Source organism: Zosterops lateralis (assembly GCF_965231275.1).
Source record: "Zosterops lateralis genome assembly, chromosome: 3".
In the NCBI taxonomy this organism is placed as follows: domain Eukaryota; kingdom Metazoa; phylum Chordata; class Aves; order Passeriformes; family Zosteropidae; genus Zosterops; species Zosterops lateralis.
This window is the reverse complement of record NC_139764.1, coordinates 35,839,289-35,860,709: the sequence shown is the minus strand read 5'-3', so window position 1 is coordinate 35,860,709 and position 21,421 is coordinate 35,839,289. Positions and strand designations below refer to the sequence as shown.

The window sequence follows — 21,421 nt, the reverse complement described above, 5'->3', positions numbered from 1 at the left end:
GTTCAAGTGCTTCCACAGATGGAATGGCTAATCTTAAGGACCAGTGCAGCTCCTTAATCTTGGATATTTGTTGGAGTGTTGTATTAGACTACTGACATTGCATTGTTTCCCCAGTATGCAAATGATATAGTAAAACCATATAGTAAAAGCTTTCTGTGAAGCTCCAAGAACTTGTATTGCAGACTTTAATCTTATTAGCCTTTTTTTAAAAAAGAAAACATTTTCTCTTTTGCAAGAGAAAAATGCAACACCATCCAGTATTTAATATTTTCCCCATTTCTCTGCAAAACTGCATAATACTAAAATTAAAATGAAGGAATATTTATCAGTTCTTAAATAGATGTTTCATGTGTTCCTGGAACTTTTTTTACATTTCAGAAATAGTTTGCAGTCCCCTGTTCTAAAACTTACGTTCACATCACAAACATCTTTATAAAGCTTTAAATGTAATTTTGATTTTTTTGTTTTTAAATATCATATACACTTACATAGCACTTGTTCATTTCATCTTCTCCTTGGCATACTGTCTGACCTATTTGAAATATTGCAAATAGTAAATAACTAATAGAAATTATTTTAAGGCTTACTTTTGCTTATTTCGTAAAAAGACTTTTTTTTCCTAAAAAATATATTTTGGCCACTGATTTATAGCTCAGTGATGTACTTGTGTAATTCTAGGGGAAAACTGCTGACCAATATAAAATGCAGTAGAACTTCACAACTGTATTTTTACATTAAAAATAATCCACTGAAATTAAAGAAGGTAAGGAAGCACACCTAGGCATTGAAAACTAAGATACAAAATCTCAATGTAAAAGCAGCACTGATTTATTTCTTTGATTTCTGGCATTGTCTACTTCCCATATCCTACACAGAAAGCTCTGGCAAAAAAAAATATCAAAAGGAAGAAACCAGTAATTCTACCAGAGAAGCAACTCACTTCTGAGTCTCACTATGGCTTTACTGTCCCACCATCCCTCTCCTAAAATGGCTTTTGAATGCAATATCCAGTTAGGTAATCAGAAAGTTCACCAAATACCAGCTGCATAACTGTGTCCCCAAAGTGGCTTGTGCGATATTTGATTTCTAAAAAAAAAATCTTAGCTTTCTTAGAAGACCAAGTGCTTACCATAATAGAATTAATTTTAAAAATATATAATTGTTTCCCTAAACTATTAAGTGTGAAAAAAATAATATTTAATTTCCCCAAAAAAATGCATGTTTTATTTTATGTTTAGTCTTACGTTAAAATGTAGAATGTGAGCTGCATTACTTCTCATATAAAGATACTGTATCAACAATTGAACTATAAGGAGAAAAAAATCTAGTGCTTCTAATATCATTTCTGGATTAACATCTTAAAAGTTGAAATATTATACTGATGGGTTAAGAGATTTGACTAGAATATCTCAAAATTTAAGTCCAAATTCTTGTTACAAGAGCTGCTATCCCAATCAATGAGACTATATAGACCCTCACAAGTTGCTTCAAAAATGAGCAACACTGAAAGCAATTCTTAGTTACAAAAGATAGCGCTTTTAGGACAATAGCAACTAGTGCTTTTAGGACAACACAACTATTTGCAAGTGACTCCAGTAAATGAAAACAGCAATCCTTTTGTAGTTGACTGCAGTTGCCAAGCAGTGAATAGTGTTATATTTAGCATCATAAGTTATGTTGTTTAATAGATATAGATATTGATATATAAAGATATCTTACAGATCCAGTAATTTTCAACTTTTACAGATATAAAAGGGAGTTTAGAATGTCAGTTTTCCAAACTGCACCTAGTACAAGGCAGAATAACATCATCTACTTGAGATCAGTTGATCATCCTTTCCCTCTCGCACTACCTAGATCTTAATTCTCTCTGCTTGAGAGAAATTGCATGTCACATGCACTTATTTTATAGTGTCCAAGAGGATCTCTTGATGATACACTGATCAATTAAAAATGCCTTGGAATTTTTCAAGTTTCCTAAGATAACTTGAAATGCCTTGCTTTTTTGAGGAAACATGAATTTCAGTAGATATCAGATGAATGCATGACAACCATCTAACCAGCCTGCAGATTTAGGAATCCACATGTAGGCTGAGAAGATGCCTGCTCACACACACACACAGAGCAGTTTGATGCTAAAGAAATTACTAGAGCAGCATTGATAAAGTGCTCATTTGCTTGTTTTGGCAGTACCAAAGCTTAGTAAATACCTTAAATACAAGTGATAACAGCTATGGTGCCATTTAATTTACTCAGCTAGCAGACACTGCAGGAACCAAGGCTGTGTTAACACTCACACCAAGGCTGGGTTGACATGGACACAGAACATCCCTACTGCTAGAGAACACAGTGATGGATTTCCTCAATGACTCAGTTCTGAGACACAGAAGAGTTCAGAGATTTCATCATGAAATTCTGCAGTGACTATTCACACTTTTAGGCTCAGATGCAAGTGCCACAAAAGTTACATCTATCAAAAAGAACTCATATAAGCTAATATCTGATTCTTGCTTTTGGCTTCCAGGAAAGACCTGGGATGGTAATACTACAATTCATACTTGCTCTTGTTTGTGTCTTGGGACCACAGATCTAGATCAAGATCAAAAGAGAAAGTAATTCTAATTCTTAGATTCAATTGTGTCCCTACATCCAATTAATGGAAACATTAAGCAAAAGTTTAAAAGAACGCTATTCTGATACCAAGAATTATTACTCTTTGGTAAATTATTATTTACTCTAATATGTAGACTGACTTCTCTATGTCACTGCTGTTCACTGAATTTTGCATTACTAGTGAGATCTACATCCCTATTCATCTACTCCCAGAGATACTTCTTTTGCTACTCTGAGCACAAAGTAAAAGGGAAGATCCGACACAGATCTCTCAGCTGTTTCTCTGGAGATCTAACCCGACACCGCCTGCTGATCTCACAAACGTGAAGCAAGCCATAGCTGACTTAGCACGTTCATGAAAATATAAATAAGTAAATCAATGAAAACATAAGCTCCCCATAGTCATTGCAATAAAATAATTAAAGAGTAAGTTAATCAGCTGTCCTGTGGTTTTTGAGGGATCAGCCACTAGATGGCAGAAAAATGCAGTTTGATTTTCCCATCACGATGAAGAATTCACCCAACAGATCCCATACATCTGATCTAACAGGTCATCTGTCAAGCAACGTTAGATAAAGGATGACAGTAAGACTGATAATCTTTCTTCCTTAGTGCACAACCTACCTTGGCTTTTTATGCTCTGCTGTAAAACTTTAAAAATATTTGTATGTTGGAAAACTCAAGTATTAAAACAGTTAAACTCCACACCTACTTTCATTATTCTGAAAGTAGACCACTACACAAGTAGGGTAAATTTTGTTAAAGACATTCTATTATCACAATATCATTCCACTTAATATAAAAATGACAGAATAAATGGAGAAGTTATCTCAAGATTCAGGTATATAATGGCTGCTTTTCCACCCAATAATGATGTGAACAATAGTGGTAGTGAGGAGACTGAAGCAAGGCGTATACAAAATAATCCGGAGTTTGGAAATAAAATATGAAAAGCAAGATTACAAGTTTTCATAGAAATCCCTATTTCTATAGTTTTATATACTGTTCTAACATAATTTTAACAATAAAAACGGCAGGGTTTGTCTTAACGAAATTACATGCATGTCCTGAAACCTCGTACATTTGTATTAACATTACTTTTGGGGGAAAAATTTTATTGCAATAGTTTCACCATTTTTGAAAAAAGCTTACAGTTGTCATTCACCAATTTGGTGTCACACCTACAGGCCTCTTTTATGTGTACATTTCCTTTATATGTGTTTATTATTTCTGTAATCTTTTGTTCCCCTTTAATGGTCATAATTCTTCAATACTCTTATTGGATACTTCAATTACTACTACAGGAGACTGGACAGTCTCCTTTTTTTCTACATTTCAACTTTTTCTGGCTCTCTATTTCTAACTTTTGGAAAAAAAAAACAAACCCTGAAACACCAAGCCCAAAACAAAACTCTAGTTCAAAACAAAATACTTCAGAAATTATATAATGAGGAATTATATCACTACAACCATTGTAGCAACAAAGAGAAAGCCAACAAAACCCAAACTGTTTAACAGCAATTCACTCAGTTCCCTCATGCATCCCCTCTTACATATACTGTATTACCAAGCAACCTAAACAAACAGCACTTTCAAAGCAACCTATTTTACATTTATCTAGTAAGATTAGGATTATCTTTTTTACAGATAGAACCTCCTTTTACAAAAAAATCCTCAGCCAAACATTACCATAGTTAACCTTAGATTACTGTCCTTGGTCCTTTCATATAACTACAATTGTCAGTAGTAAGATTCCAGCTCAAGTGAAACCCAAGGGATTTTTGCTGAGTCCCAATAATTTACTTTTTCAGATGACACTACTACAGCAATACAGTCTCTTACTACAAGGCTTGGGTAGGAGAGCGAGCCCTCTTTCCTGCACCCAAACTTAAGTCTAACATTGTGGAAAGTAAGCAAAAAAGGCAACATAATGACAAGCCTTTCCTCCTACCTCCTCCCATCTAAACTAATGTTGAAAACCCCACAAAAGCAAAAAAGGTCAGGGAAGAAGGAAATTGTGTTTTGTATTAAGTAAAAAAAAAATACATAAAAAATACTGAGAATTTTTGAAGCTTCATTGGAAGTTACAGATTTGTTCTGCAGCAAATCAGCCACTGAACTGGGAAGAACCATGTCTAAGCAGAACATCTGATACAGACTGAATAAATCTGATAGAATAAAGCTGAAATTTCTTTAGCACTCTTCTGAATAATTGTTTAAAGAAAAGCTCCTTCAACAGCAGTGTCACAAGCAGAGTTTACTGTAAAATTATGTAATTGGATATTATGTTATAATTCATACAGCGAATAAAACAAACACATAAAAATGTATGTGTTTTGAGGTGGAATAAAATTTTTAGATGTCAAGTTTTTCCTGCACGATGATGGCTGAAAATAAGTTCAACTTCAGCATATTTTAACTTCTTGAAATAAGAAAAAATTAATGAAACATCTGACTATTAATAAAAATTTCGTTTACAAACAGTTTCCTGATTAGTGTGATTGACAGATTATTCCTTAGTACTTAAATATTAAGTGAAAACATGTTTATTAAGTGCCAGGTAAGTTACTTACTGAAGTGAAAGCCAGAAGTTCCTCTTCAGTTAATTTGTGTATTGGATTATTCTTTTGGAAGTCTATACTGTAAAGAGAAAAAAAAAAACCAAACAAACAATAATTCTGATTCACCTTTAGAATAACATTATTCAGAACACATTTTTCAAACTTGCAGAAATCTAAAGGACATTCTGGAAATGACAAATGGGAGTATGATATGTGCAGAATATGACCTAGACCTAGAAAACAGTCACAGAAATAAAGAACCATCTAGGGGACCAAGATATTTTATAAGTACCTTTCCAACACCACCCTGAAGTGAAATGTCTTACTCGGTTTAAGCTTATGGAGATAACAATTTCACTAATCCTAAAAATTTTAAAATCTATTTCTTGTTTTTTACAGAGATCTGTTTTGAGTTAAAATCCTATAACTAATTGAATGCAGATTCTCCAAGGCAAACAACTACTCATGCTCGAGAAGTTCTGAAAGGTAATCTCAGACAAACACCCTCCTTCTAGTCACTCTAAAAACATGACCACATGAGTCCATCTCTCACTAACCAGCATTACCACTACCTTGAAGTATTTGCAGGGGGAAAATCAGAAGAAAACACAGAGGTGAGAATTAAAATTATTTTATTCAGAGTTGGATATGCTTATAGAGATGATAAAGAAATCTGGCTTACAACTCTGTGCGGGTGAAAGTTTTCCTTTGACAACAGCTCCCCAACATTTACAAACATACTTAAGAGATATCACCAAAATTGCACAAAAAACCAACAAAAGCTCTAATTCAAGCTTCCTGCTAAAACTGAAGACACCAAGTGAAAATATATCCTAAATTGTACCATAGATGATGAATCATCACCAAACCCATGTAATGGCTATATACATAAGCCCAAATTCATCACACTAAATTCTGCAGCAGGCTTCATATTCTAGGCTAAAATTGCAAGGATACTTACAGTGATAATAGATTAGAGGCTGAAATTACACCCTCTACATTATGTATTTTACTTTGGATATTGCTTTACCTGGTTATTCAGGCACGATTTCTTATACTTAAATGCACACAGACTACTCACAACAATTTCTAGAAGGCTTGAGAGCTCTTCCAGCTTTTCTTCCTGCACCACAAACCTCTCACTTTAGACAAATTATTAGCTAGTCCGTTCCCACTGACCTCCCATGATGGAGGTTCCACACACTTCATACCATTTATGCTGATGTTTCATAACACCATCAGCTTCAGCAAGCTATTTGAAGGACATAAAGGTAAGTTTTTTAACTATTGCTTCAATACATTTTCCCTGATTCCCCCACATTAAAAAATCTACACAAATCTATGCTGTTGGTGCAATGTTTTGGAAGTTTTAGATAGCATTGCTAGGAAACAAATTCTAGATATATATCTGTATCTATATATAGATATATATCTCATTGGTATTTTCCTTCCTTGTGAAAATTTTCATGCAAATAGGAAAGTTATAGAGAATTTCACTGCTTCAGTTAAGCATTTTTCCATATCTAATGTCAGCTGCTAGCAGACAGACTTCTTGTTGGCTGCATGTAGTCAACCCAAGTCAACTGACTTCAGATAAACAACAGCAACTTTCTCTATGCATGGGGGAGGGAGACAACCAAGAAAAAGAGGAAAAAAAGGCAAGAAAAGTTCAAGTATTAGACCAACTCAACAGCAGTTAGGCAACCAGAATGTTAAATGATGCGACCATAGCTTTTGAAAAGCACAGGTAAACCAAGGGACAGTTAAATTTTTACAAAAGTGGAGCTTATTTTTCATCACTCTAAAAATATATTGATTCAAACAAAAAGGACTAATCCTCTTCTTATTCTAGATCAATTTTTGTTGCAGCTTTTTGAAGCTCATCGATGCAGTTCTTCCAGATCAAAGCAGTACCAAAATAGATCTCGGAATTTCATTTCCGCCACATCCATTTACAAAGCTTTACGACAAATAAGTACAAAAATACTAGTCTTGAAAGACAGGAGATCAACTAAATTGTTTTAATTATTTTCCATACAGAATCAAATCAAATTTAAAGCTGTAATTTGAATCTGAATCTAGAATAAAATTGTACCTTAGTTTTAAGCATTTTTAATGACTGTGTTAGTTCTTGTCAGACTACATTATGAAAATTGAATTTCTATGATCTATATTTGTTCTGGTTTCAAGGACAGATAAACCAGTTCATCCCAGAGAATTTCAGGGGCTGAAATCTGAGTGGAACTTAGGATCTACTGTGTAGGATCTATGATGAGCAATCTTTTCATAACATCACTAATCATCACATCATTCAGTTTTGTAATGCATTTTCTCTCCACTCTTGAATCTTGTCTTAAAGAGTTTATTGAAACAATAAAGAGAAACAATGAGAAACAGACAATCTGTAGACAGGTAAAACAGAACCTTAGAGTAAGACGTCCTGTGCAGCAGAAAAAAGCACTTTCTAGTAAAACAGCAAAAGCTAATTGTAAACAGCTTACAACCAATTCTTAAATTTGATTAATCAGGTCTACCTTGACAGCCTAATGGATAAAGAATCCAGCTTAGCTAATGAGTTACAAACATTGGGATTTAATGGGCCACATTTGAAACAGTCGAATTAATCAAAGTATCAATTTTGGATTATGACTACATACTTGTTTCAAAACCTGATTTTGAAAGATGAAAAATGTTAAAGAACACTGCTAAAGCTATTAAAAATAAAATAGCTTAAAGGAACTCTAAAGCTAACTTGTTAATTATGAAATTAAGCATTTACCCTCCAGAACTGCAGTCCTCATGCATGAAAGTAAAGCACAGAACCTGCTATAGAAGAAGGCTTGAAAAGAATATTTTGCTTAAAAGCCAATGCTAATGCTTTAACATGTCTATGCTTCCTCACAAACTGACATACCAGTAGCTGGTATGGACACCAAGGGTATAGCCAGCAATCCAAGCCTAAAATCTACTCTGCTACAAGGACAATTCCCAAAGCTGTCATCCAACCACAACACCCTTTCTGCAACACGGCTGGATCTCAAATTCCGTTTCCATCTCTGACTGAGGCAGCTTCAGTCACTTTGTGTTATCCCACCCACTGACTGGCATTTACCATTCCCACAGGGAAGCAACAATGAATTTGGTTTGGTTGGTTGTCCTTAGTTTCGTCTTGTCTTGAGTCTTGCCAACTCCAACTGGCAGTCAATATGGTTCCCAGCCACTGTTCAGAACATGACAGTGGTGGTGCCAAAGCCAAACACTGTGATCAAAAACATACTGGGCAGCCAGCCCAGTAAAACTCAAATTGTGCCCTTAACAAAAAAGAAAAGGAAAAGAAGAAGAGCAGTAGGCAAATTAAAATTTCCTTCAGAAGGGAGGGAACAAGAAGGATTACATAATCTGAACATAAGACAATACTCTGTTAAAAAATGAAGTCCTCATAAAAATAGTAAGGAAAGCGCTTTGCCTTGACTTGAGTCAAGTGTGGAAGACTAAAAGTGACTGGGCTGAAAATTTATTTCAACCCACTGTTCACTACATGGTCCTCAAACTGGATCAAACAGATTCCATCATTTTGCAATTCTTAGATCAGGAAAACACTTTGAGAGTCAGTGATGGTGAACACTGCACCAATGTCACTGATTGACTATATTATTCTCCTAATGCCATAACTTCTGATCCTCAGATCTCAAGCCTGCCTTTTGTTCTCCTACACTATTTACAAAACCCATGTAGCATATCATTTCTAAAAGTAAAGGGAAAAAAACCAAGGTGCAAAACCACAAGGATTTTATACTATAGCTTTTAACTAGCAATGGACACTGAATTTATACAAGTATTTCCATTTCCGTGAACAGCAGGGCAGTGTTTTGCTTGATGGTTGATCCCCGCAGTAAGCTGGCAATTGCAGAATCTGAAATATGTTTTCAAAATTTACCGAAATGCTATCACTGTATGGTAGCTGATGCCAGCTGATATTTGAAATGTAATTAATGCGAAGCCCAAAGAATATAAAGCTTTTTACAGATAAAACTACAATATAGCTACTAATGAAATACTGCTGAAATTCTGCACTGGACACTAATGCTTACTCTGAGATAATTGAAAATGCTATCCACCTATACTGCAAATCTTTTAGCCTTTTAGCCAGACTCTATAATAAGGAAGGAAAAAAGTCCCATCAACTTAACCATTTCATTATTTCATTGTCACAATGTTTCATGCAGTTGTTTGTTTGGTTTTTTTTTAAAGTAACCAGAAACTAACTTACCATATCCCAAGGATTACAGCAAGCTCTTCTGCACACAAATCAGGTACCTGGTACTGATCAGAATCTGCTAATTTTATCTCATTAAGCACTGTGTCATCATTTAAATCAAAATTCTGTTGGAAGAGAAAAAGAATATTTTTAACAGATAGAATTATGCCTTCAAAATATGAAAAAATAAGACTTGTTTGAAAAAGGATATTACCATTAAAGAACAACACAATGGAAAGTAATTTACCATTATGATAAATAACTAACTAATGAGGCCAGTACAAGGATTTATCATCCAAAACATTTTTGCCAGAAATATACAGTTTCTTATGCACGAGGAACAGCATTCAGAGCAACTCTAAGGTTATCTAATATCAATTTTCTATTTAAATAAGCCTGAAGGCAGCTTCCCTTTTCAAACTGTTGCTCACAGAATTATCAATAATTTTATCCTCTATTAGATACCTACAGACAACTGAAATAGATTGATGTTATGGTCATTAATGTCTGTTTCCAGGCTAGCCACCTTGGACCTCTGGGAACTGAAGGATTTCTGTTTAAGTATCAGAAAAACCCAACTACATAAACCATGACTTCTGGCAGCAAAGGTAATTTTTTGAAAAACAGAGACTGAAAAGACCTCACTGAGCCAGCACGTTTTGAAAACATTTGCTCCTGGACAACTACTTGTGAAATTATCCACAAAATTTCCTCTGGAACACACTTTTTATTTAAAGAGTCTTTAGTTTAAGTTTTCCAAAAAAGCATGCTACCTGTAGTTCACTGTCTATCATTTAACCTGAAAATAATATAAACTATGTCTGAAAAGTGTAAATTACTGTGTTCATAGAATCTGTGTTTGTTTGAAAACAATAAAAGATTTCCTTGGCTTCTAACAAAGAGGAAGTAGCTGTAATACTACTTCTTCCTTCTTCTGTTGAAAAACAAACTCAAACCAAAACAATTGGTCCTGAAACCAATTATCATACTACTGGTTTTTAGTTACCAGTAGTAGTTTTTACAAACTATTAAAAACAGATAATGGATTTATATTAACAGTTTTTCAAATTTCCGATTAATTTCCCTTCAGTGTCCCAGTTGTAGCTGTTTCTCATTCATATCTTCCGTTGGCAAGGTCAAAATGAAGGTCCACAGAAGAACAAAGAGAAAACAGGAATGCTTTGAAGTGGGTTATCTGCATTCATCACCAGTATTTTACCACTATATAAATGAAAAGAAACTGGGATTTGACAGAGAATTTGAAGAAAATAAGTTTGGGGTTTTTTTTAAAGTGGATAGGTAAGATACTCACAGTTTTAAAGTCAAACTTATTACCATAATTTTCTTCTCTTACTACATTAGACTATATAAGGATTATCTACCACTTCCAGTGGGAAAATTATTTTAGAACTAGTGTAATGATACTTCATCAAGTGTAACATAAATTACAATTTAACTTATATGGAAATTAGTTAAAAATTTCCCCCTTCACATCTACACAATTTTAAAAATGTAACTTGTATAAATAGTACTAATTACTTTAGCTTCACTATGAATATCGAACAACTGAACGGCAGAGCTTTAAAGCATGACTTCCATTCCTAGATATAAAAAAGAACTTCCTCATTCCTCCAAAACATAAAAACAGCTCTGGATTGTTTAAAACTGATCAAACTATTTTAACATACCACTCCATCTCAAAAGTACTTATGCATCACCTCCAGCCTGAGGCTTTCCCTTTACAGAAATTGACCTGTGAGCAAAGATTTGAATTTACGATCTTAAATATTTATTTTGAAATGAAAATAGTTTTGCTTCTAGTGCCACCTGAGATAATGTAATTGCTCAGCACCAGAGGGAAGGACAAAGCCCTTGACTAGAAATCAGCACAGGTACTAATCCAACCATTGGACACATCATTATTTTGATTGTATTTTACTGTAAAGTAGACTTGTTCAGTCTTCATACTGAACTAAGGGGAGAACTTTAAGACCATGGAGGTAAGCACTCCAAAATAGGAGATGAAAATTAGGTGGGACCAGCCTCAACTTATCCAAATTGTCAGAATATATAATTTTCTCAGGAAATTTTCCACTCATCCAGGATAAATCCTATCTTGAGACAAATAGAGCACTTTCATTTATCTGCAAATGGCAGACGTAACATAAGAACTCTGGAGAGAACTGGAAGAAAATTTACCTATTATAATTTTGCTTTTCACATGCACAGGTTAATGCTGTGGAGATTCTCAGCACCTCTCAAGACTTAACCTCTATGTATTTGCCATGAATAGTCTCTTAGAAGTATACAAGACACAAGTATCTTCCCTAAACCTAGACAGGGATGCAATGATGTTGTTGCAGTTTTTGGCAGAAGGAAAATAGTATTAACTCCAATTTTAGCTAAAACACCTTCAAGATACTCATGGACAACAAATTTGAAATCAGACCTGGCAAAAGAATTACTAGGATTCACTACTAATTACATTGTACTAACAAACTACATTAATAAATTGTATTTTGATACTACGTTAACAATAAAAACATCTTTGGAAAAGGGGAACAAAATGAAACCTTTAGTTGGCCATTCAATACACACATGAATTGAAGAATCTACTTAGTCAAACCTGGTGTAATACCTGTGGCAAAACACTCACACAAGTTAATAAAATATCTGAACTTGAAATACATCAGGTTTTCCTCAAAGCAGCACATGGTTCTACTACAAGATTTTCTAGAATTTGACACACACGATACAGAAATAAAAAGTTCTGGTTTTTTAATTCTTAATTTTTTATGAGAAGTAGACTGTGGGAACAGAAAGCCTCACCTTCTCTAAAGAGGAGCCTGAGTAACTCACGACAGCATTATGAAACACAGTCACTCAGATTTGCAAAAAAACTCAACTCTCTCCCTGCAGCCAGAATCTCTCATTTCTAGCATCTCCTTTCCATTTTTCCAAAAGCATAGATATGTTTACTTTCTCTAGCATTATTTTCAAGCCACACTCAGTAAAATTTTAGTAGGAAAGTATGGATCACATCAGCATGGCTGCCTTATTTTTAAAGGTTCCAATCACCCACATTTTCTTTCTCAAATTCTCTGCTAAAGAATTTGAAGCTCTGTGTCTGTTCATTGAAAGGACATATAAGTACAATACTTGATTAGCAAAGACAATATTTCATTCTGAGTTGTACCTACAGCCTAAGCCACTGTAGCCATTTTTATTGAAATAATGGAATAATTTTATTCCAAACTACAGACTTTCTCAGAAATAAACTACAAAGGCAAATGCTTCAGAAAGTTGCGAGTAAGTGGAACAAAACCACTCGTACAAGATCCCAGTTAGGAACTCTGAGAACAATGCATCCTATCATTTAGTTCTAGGTAAGTTGTAACTGAAGTCTATAACTAAGTGTGCCATTCACCAGGCAGCCTGCCCTGAGCTCTCACTGTCCTAAAAGGGGCTGCCATATGTAGTTCTACCATAAGCCTAAGGTGTGACATATGTAGTCAACTTCTCTTCATCAAATCAAATGCAACACCAAGGATATATTAATGGGTAAACAAGAAAAATCTAGATTAGTCTCCTAAGATATTTATGCATTCAAATAAGAAATAGAGAAGTATTGACAATTTTTTTGCATAAAATCCCTGCTTGACCTGGAACTCTATAAAGGCACAACATTTTTTAATAAAGGCTTTCCTACTTGAAGTATAAACTTAGGACCATAATGGCTCAATTCATCTCTGCTGCTTTAGCAAGTTCGAATAACTTCAAATCTCCTTATGAGGGAGAAATGCCATCCTAAATCAATACAGTGGTTCTCAAGCAATTTATAATTGAAGTCATCATGCACACCCTTAAGATCAGTAGAACCAACTCACATAATTCATGCCACAGGAATAAGTAGAGCAATTTCCTATCTTTGCGCTGTAACCGAATACGTCTGTCAGTCCATAGGAATCTGTGAAATTCTGTGATGCCTTGAAGGCTATTTTGAAAATCTGCCTCTCACCTGTTTTCCTAGCTCCATTATTCTTAGTCACTAAAAATTAATGCATGAACTGTAGAAGATCATACTTGCAAACATGCTCTTAGTTGAGTAGACACATCTGTCTTGCAGACATTCATATGTTCTTTTACCCCATATCCTTTAATATCAGGCAAGCTACTGCCCCACAGCTCTTCCACAAACTTTCCAAAACCCCAGCTAAGTCTCTCTAGTCACAAAACACTTTTCCCTAGCAGACACCCAGCAAAAGCCTCAGAACATTTTCATTTTAAGAAATTAAAACAATTCTTCTCAGATACATACTATTGTTAAGCTTTCTAGAGATGTTGGAGCTGGACTTAGTTCACTGTGAGGAAGGAGGAATCCATCTGTTCTTTGGACATCCAAAATAAGCTGTGCAACGTATTTTTCCTGAAATCGTGTTCTCTTCCCCAAAGCACCTATGGAAAATATGTTTATATTAATGAACACTGAGAACCAGTTATCTAATCATATACTAGACAGTGGCTACCAAAAAAACCCCAGACAAAACAGAGAAATACACTGAGAATTAACCTATGAAATTTAGCAGCAGTTTAACTCTGTTTGATCTCTTTGCAGTGTTCTCACTGCCAGCAAACATACAAAGTAATACACATTATAAACACACAAACACAGCTATACAGGTCTTGCAAAGCTGCTTTTAATTAAATTCCCCATAACCCAGCATTTTGAAAATTCACAGTCATCAAGTTTCATCACTTCCCCGTGAATTTCCAAGCAATAAACCAGAAACAATTGTTCAATTTGCTGGCTGGAAGTTAGTAACTACATGGAGACATTTATGCAAATTAAAATCCCATAATATTTTACAGGCCATCATTTTAAATATTTCAAATCTTCATTTGAAGAGTTCAGTCTTTGAAGAAGGATTGCAGACATGATGCTACCAGAATATGGCATGTAAGACACTCTAAAAGTAATACTGACAGTGAGTGAAACAGCAAGCCAGTGAAGGCTGTATAATGAATTAACTAATATTTAGAACGCACAAGGTGAAATTCCTTTCAGTCTTGTTTCTTCAGTTCCTTATTAAACTGACAATTTTTATTAGCTTTTAAAGCGGTAATTGACATTTACACCAAGTTGTAAGGAAAAATATGTCTGTTCCTCTTCTGTTAGAAAATTGCTTGTAAAATGAAGAGAAATAAAAGAGTAATTTCAGGACAGTAACTTAAAATAACAGAATTTTAGCTCCTAACCAGAGCCAAAATGGAGCTAAAAATTACTCTATAAAATTTGCAGATTTGCTTGTTCATTATTATTGTGATACACTACTCAGACAGTGTGAAATGGAGGAGGAATGAGAGCTAATCCCACTGCTGCTTTTGCAGAACCAATTAAGATCAAATAAAGTATTTTGTGATAATTTAAAAAAAATTTCAGTACATAAAATCTTTGAGGTAAAGAGAGACTGCTCCCGTGACAAAAGTCTGAAGATGAGGCCACTGTCCATAAGAATCATCCAGCAGAGTGTGAAATCATTCATCAGTGTGTGAAATAGCAGTCACACACTTTTCTTCCTGAAAGCAGAAAGAAATGAGTGGGGAAGCCAGAAATCAAACTGATTTCTCCTTTTCTGTCAATTATCCCTTTTAGTGGAAGAACCCTGTATTATGAGTTTATGAAAAAGGTTCTAAAAATATCACTTGGAAAAATCACACAGCACACTGCAGAGAAGACACAGAGAAATACTGGCTAATAATTCATACTAATTTTACACAGTAGCACTCAATTCTCTGTTTTAATATTGCTTGGAAATCACTATGCTGTAATTCACTTCCTGTTATGCCTTATTGCCTGAACAGCTGAAGGAAACTTATTCTGGATATAAATAAAATTGCTTACTACCACTCAGAAACTGTGATTTGTTTATGCTCTCATATGCACACACCCCTCCATCCCATTTTTTAAACCTAAGAACTCCTGGCCGTTACAGGGACAAAACACTATTTTTTACTTGAAAAATATGTATCACATGTGTTAAAGCTGAGAAAAAATTTGGTTGGTTTATACCACCATGTACAACAGTGTTCAAGGCTAGGCTGGGTAATATCTTGAGAAACCTGGTCTACTGGGAAATGTCCCTGTCCCTGTCTTTAAGGTCCCTTTCAACCCTTAACATTCTATAGTAGATTCTCACAAAGTAAAAGGAATCTACTCAGAAACTTCACTTTCTGTTTCATATTAAAAGTTCCCAGATATGCATTACTGGGCATGAAAAGAATAAATAGATCTCAGAGTTCATTAATCCTCTAGATCTGTTGATCCTAAATTTATTTTGGATTACTACCCTTCATTTCACTAAATTTATATGCAAGCAGGATCATGGTGTTCTCTTTTACTGGAAATTGCTTTGTAGAGTTATTGATGGTTATGACTCATTTGAGGGGCATAATGACACTTTTCAATAAAAAATGAACACAATACATATTTGGATTAATAGGATTTAAAAAACGTACACAAACCAAGTATGATTTATTCACACACTACTGAAATAACTTTGGAAAATATGGTCCTAAAATCTCGGTTTTAAGAAAAATATATATTTCCATGCTGCAATACAATACTTAGTTAGTAAGGATTACAACCATTAATGCATATAACCCTCTCCAAATCCTTTCCTTAAAAGGAAATTCCTCCCAAAAGCCTTAAAAATGTCTTTACTGGAGATTGGATTTTTACATTAAACCAAAGTCTTTTTCGATGATGTAACATTCCTCCCATTTAGCCCAAACATGCATGTCAAATGAACTTGTCTAGAATGCCAGCAATTCCCACATGTTCAGTTCAGTTCATTTGCCTTCAGGTTAGACATAACTATGTTAATAGATTTATGGAGATAAACCACAGAACATTTAGGAGTTTCACAACATTCTTCTAAGATACTGTATCACCACAATCTTTCCCTGGGACTATCATAACCTCTTGGTAAAGTAATAAAAAATATAAATAATTCCACTGCATCCTATCTTTTTTTTTTCTTCTCCAAACAAGAAGGTTTTTTGAAGTTAGATTTAATAAAATTATTATTCCAAAATCTGATTATCTCCTTTAAAGGAAAAAAAAATCCAACATGAATACTATCAGTGAATAACCACCTGTCTCTTTGATTTTACCTGTTCTCAGTTAATTGTATTTTTATAGCTAGAGTACCATCATAGGTACTAATGTTTTTAATAAAAAAAGCGAGAAAAATTTTTACTAACTTGAAAGAGAAATACTTTATAATACCAACTTGGCAATAAATGCCACACTTGGAACACATCACAAGCAGAGATTTTGTTGCATACAAGAAAAAAAGGGTAGGATCAACTGAGATGTATAGATTTCCTTCAGATATAAACTATTATGTTTTATTTCCATTATAGATCTTTCAAAGAAAGCTTTTAAAACCTTTGAATAAATAAGCATGGAGTTGCACATAATTTCTTTCAGTTTGTGTTTTTTTAGGTTTTTATTTGCTTTTTTGTGTGGTTTAGGGCTTTTTTTTTTTGCTGCTGATGGCTTGAGGTTTTCTAAATTAAATTATTAAACTGATTCATGGAATAAACAGGATTAGCTGCAGCTCCAACCTAGATATGAAGGAGCATAAGCCTTGTGACAAACAGTGATATAAGTAAGGAAGCTGCAAGTTCCACTTCCTTAGGGCTTTCTACTAGCATGTCTACAGGAAAAAAACTTGATAATAGATTTTGTTCATTTCTACTCAGGTACCATCATAAGTTCTCACACAGAAAAAGTGTGATTTTATGTCATTTTGATTGCCTAGCAGGACCAGCTAGACCATAGATCCATATCTGTACATGTAAAGTTGTAAGTGCAGCAATCTGACCTTGTGATGCCAAAGAACAGGTTCTGAAAGGATAAAGTCTCCATAGTGATTGAATCCTTGTGATTTCTGTTCATCAGAAATTTGACTTCTCTATTTATTTCCTGTGATTACGCCAGTCTTGGGAGTGACTTTAAAAAAGCTATTTACATGGAGTAGATCTAGGCTAGTGGCACAAAAGGTGAAAGACTTCATCGAATTATCATGCAGACACCTTTATAAGTTTCTCCAAACAAACCAAACCAAACAAAAAAATATTCATCATGACACCAGCAGGTGCAACTAGACCTAGAATTTGGTATGAAACACTAGAAAGGATTAAAATACCCCAACTCCTCAAATACCCATTCAGGAATGTTTTTTTAAACTAGATGTATTTCTCTTCCAAGCAATACTAATTCTTAGAAGACAAGCAAGACCTACCTGTTAAACATCAAGCTCTTTCAAAGTACAGCTCCTCATTACTTGGATATGTCACAAAAAACCCCAACAAAAATAGGTTACTTTGGTCCAACCAATCATCCTCACAGACTTTGCAAGCAAAACTTACCTGTAAGGTTAATTTGCAGTTTTGTTATGTCTTTAGCCATACTGAAACACTGTTTAGCTTTTTTATATTCATAGTAAAACAAAAATGTATAGGCAGACTCAAGATGGAACTGAACTGCTAAGTGCCAGCTTTCACCATCTGTGAACAAAGCTTCTGATTCTGTCACTGCAAATTAAGAAAAAGAAAAGAGATGAGAATGCAGTTCAGGAGAATGGTATTTTAAAAATACATTTAATATACCATGAGAGAAAGTCTGTTACTCTTCACACATTTAAAAACCTCACTGACAGTGTATAAAAGATATGTGATTTAAAGCAGTTTTCAAGTTTTATATCTAAAGATTACTACTAGAAAAAAAGAAAAGTTCAATCTTTGCTTATATTTAACAGCAAACTGGGAAATATCACTTCTGCAGAAAATAAACAATTCTAATTGTATTGGACTTTCTAAAGAACTTAAAAACAAAATATTCAGCTACTACCCACCCCTTAAGTATAAAGCCTCAAATTAAAGTTACAACAGCAGATTAAATATTGAATGGTGGTTTGGGATTCATAAGACATTTCCTGTTTGGTTGTTTTTTGTTCGTGCGTTGAGTTTTTGTTTATTTATTGGTTTGTTTTTTAAATAATTATTGACTTGCTGAATGATAAAGATCGTGTTCTCCATCTGAACTGGAGAAAATACCTTTGTGAACAGATCTGAAGTCTTTAGGAAAGAAGACCTGACATTTTTTCATCCAATATTAAAAGCATTTGTATTTCTTATATATTTAAGTTCTATCAAAGTACAGTAAGTTACAAGTGAATATTCCTGCAAATACAGACCATTAAGTTGAAAATTATTCATGCCGATTATTCTTAAATGGAAGTGGTTTTTTTGCTTCATGCTTCATGTCTGCATTTTGTAAAAATGCTTAGATAATAAGAAGTCCAAAAAAAGCTCACGACATCACAGTACTTTAAAAAGACTGGTTACCCAGTTATAGCACTCAGGCTGTGTTTCTTAACAGATGCTTAATTTTTCAAACGAGCTTCATTAATGGTGTTAAAAAGTCTTACTATTTAAAAAAACCTGTTAGCAAGGATTTTTAAAATATTTTCTCTGAATTTTTTGATTTTTTTTGAATTTAGAGATTGGCAGTCAACTCTAGCACAAACAGATTTTACTGTTTAAACCTCCTAGGCTTTTTTGTTAGGACTTGTTAATCCTCAAAACCTTTCACTTAATACAGAAAGCTGCTAAATCTGTGTATAGTTTTTTACGTAGCTTTTTAAATTCATTAAGCCCAAATTTGCACAGATAAATCCTGCCTAGTTACAACTTTTTCAAAGACAAGATTTAAACCTTTTTTTTTTTAATGAACCATGAACTAGCAATTTAAAAATATTACTCCAAGTCTACAAAATATTGGATATGCAAGTACCAGTGGAAACCACACAAAACCACAACTTTTAAACTGAGTGACACAGTATAATTTTAAAGGAAAAAAAAATAGGTGTTTAATCATGCATTACAACTAGATTTTCTGCAGCTAGTAAGTTTCAATGAGCTGAATACAAGACTACTTGTGCTAAATCCATATGATGAAATCCACTGACACAAGAAGCAGCCTCACCACTACCTAAATACCATTTACTCACAGTGCTTGGTAAGTTTAGGGACTTTGAAACTCCAAGGACCTTTGGGGAAAGCTTCACATCATTACCAGTACTGATGTAGTGGCCCAGAAACACTGATGTCCTAAACTTACAACATCCTTCTGGCACCTCATACCATGTTTGGCACATGGCCAAAGGGATGGGAAACTGCATCAAGTCCAACTGATTTTACGTAACGGCTGCTCCAAAACAGCACAGAATCCTTGCAGTTGTCTTCTATTCAGCCGATGATATTGACCTAACACTCGAGAAAAATGGAATTTCTCCTAAAGTTGAAGGTCCTTTCCTCTAGTAACTAACACAAAGTTTTCTTGAGAACTTGATATAGACAAGCAAGTAGGTTATTCAAGCCCTACTCAAAGACTATTTTAAAGGTTTTAAAGTATTTACTTTATAGAATATGAAATGTTGAAATTTGTTTGAAATACCAGATAGCTTCGATGAGAAAATAAACAAACTGGTAAGAGGCACCAGGCAACAAAAACTGCCAGAAAGAAACTCACTAAAAATATTCAGGTGTACTTTACATCACATATCTCTAAAACCATATCCAAGGGTCTCAAAGCAAGTCACTGTCAAAAACCCTTTGTCTACACTCACATTTTCATCTTAGAGGCTGAAAAAAATACTGTGTGCCTTAAAAGTTCATGTCAACTTAAGTGAAATCCTGCTCTCTTTCTACTGATTGCAGTTATGTAAGTGCCTGATAAGCATCAGAACAGTTATGACTACAAATTCTCCTCCCCTGTGCTATCTTAAAAGAGATGCTGCAAGCCAATAAAACAATAACTAGAAACATACCTTGTTTTATACAGGTCTGGGCAAGAGCAAATAGCTCAGGTGATCTCTCCTCCAACAACTGCTGGTGAATATTTACACATCTTAGAGTCCACCAAGGTAACGTCTGAAAGTAAATATGGATATTTCAAGTTCATAGCAAGTATAGGGCATTAAGAAAATAAAGGGGGGAAAAAGTGGTTTTAAAATACAGATTTTGTAGTCTATTCAATTCTAGTTTCTAAAAAATACAAACATGTCCAAAATAGCTGTTTTATTAAAAAAACAACCATAACCTAGTGTAAAGATTAACTATCCAGGCAGCTCTATAGTGTTCCAAGGGTTTGATGGATTTTCCTTCTATTAATTTCTCTAACTGCTCTTTGAACCCTGCAAATCTTTAGTACCACCATGTGGTAAGAAACACTGTGAACAGCAGAAAAAAGGAATACTTGCATGCATTTTTTTTGAGCAGCCATTTGCTACTTTGATTTCATAGCTCCTAACTCTTGTAACAGAAAAGGACCAAAATAAAATCAAAACCCCAAATCCAGCTGTTTCCTACTTATCTTCTTTTGTGTCACATTGATTATTTTAACAGAAAGCCATGATCTCATTCTTCAGCAATCTTCTGAAGAGTTCTAAACTATTTAGTTACTGTTTGTATGGAAGCCATTCAGTATTTCTGATAACCCACTGTCATACTTCTATGCATTTTTTTCCTGTTCTCTTTGACCTTTTTTATTTCTTCAGGTGGCAGCATAAAGGATCCTGAGAGAGGCAGAACAGGAGCAGAATAAGAGCAGAATTGCTCTTGAGAACACATTACAATCACAGTTGAAAGTCCTAATATCTGCATGTTGAACTTGAGAAGGGCAAAGATGTTACTGAACTAAGCAATCACTCTACAGCAGGCAGAGCTGAACCACAGCCCAGGAAATACTTGATTTCAGAAAGCTGTGTACACAAAGCATAAATTCCTCACAGTCTCTTAACCTCCTCTCTAGTTGCAGGAGAAAATGCATGGAAAGGTTAATTTTAATATTCTAGTCTCAAAATTACATTTAAGATTATAACCGTGAATGCAGAGCACACCTCTACAGAGGCTGTAATGA

General features: G+C 34.4%; 1 protein-coding gene across 2 annotated transcripts in view; it reads right to left on the bottom strand.

The window, feature by feature from the left end:
- Window positions 1–21,421, bottom strand: part of TTC27 (tetratricopeptide repeat domain 27) — a 112,857-nt gene that overhangs the window by 73,734 nt on the left and 17,702 nt on the right. For both annotated transcript variants that reach the window (XM_083858263.1, XM_083858264.1), the window contains 5 exons: window positions 20,331–20,433; window positions 17,869–18,033; window positions 13,751–13,887; window positions 9,445–9,557; window positions 5,187–5,253 (listed from right to left, as the gene is read on the bottom strand). In XM_083858263.1, coding sequence (XP_083714389.1) covers window positions 5,187–5,253; window positions 9,445–9,557; window positions 13,751–13,887; window positions 17,869–18,033; window positions 20,331–20,433 — 585 coding nt within the window. The remainder of the gene's footprint in view (window positions 1–5,186; window positions 5,254–9,444; window positions 9,558–13,750; window positions 13,888–17,868; window positions 18,034–20,330; window positions 20,434–21,421) is intronic.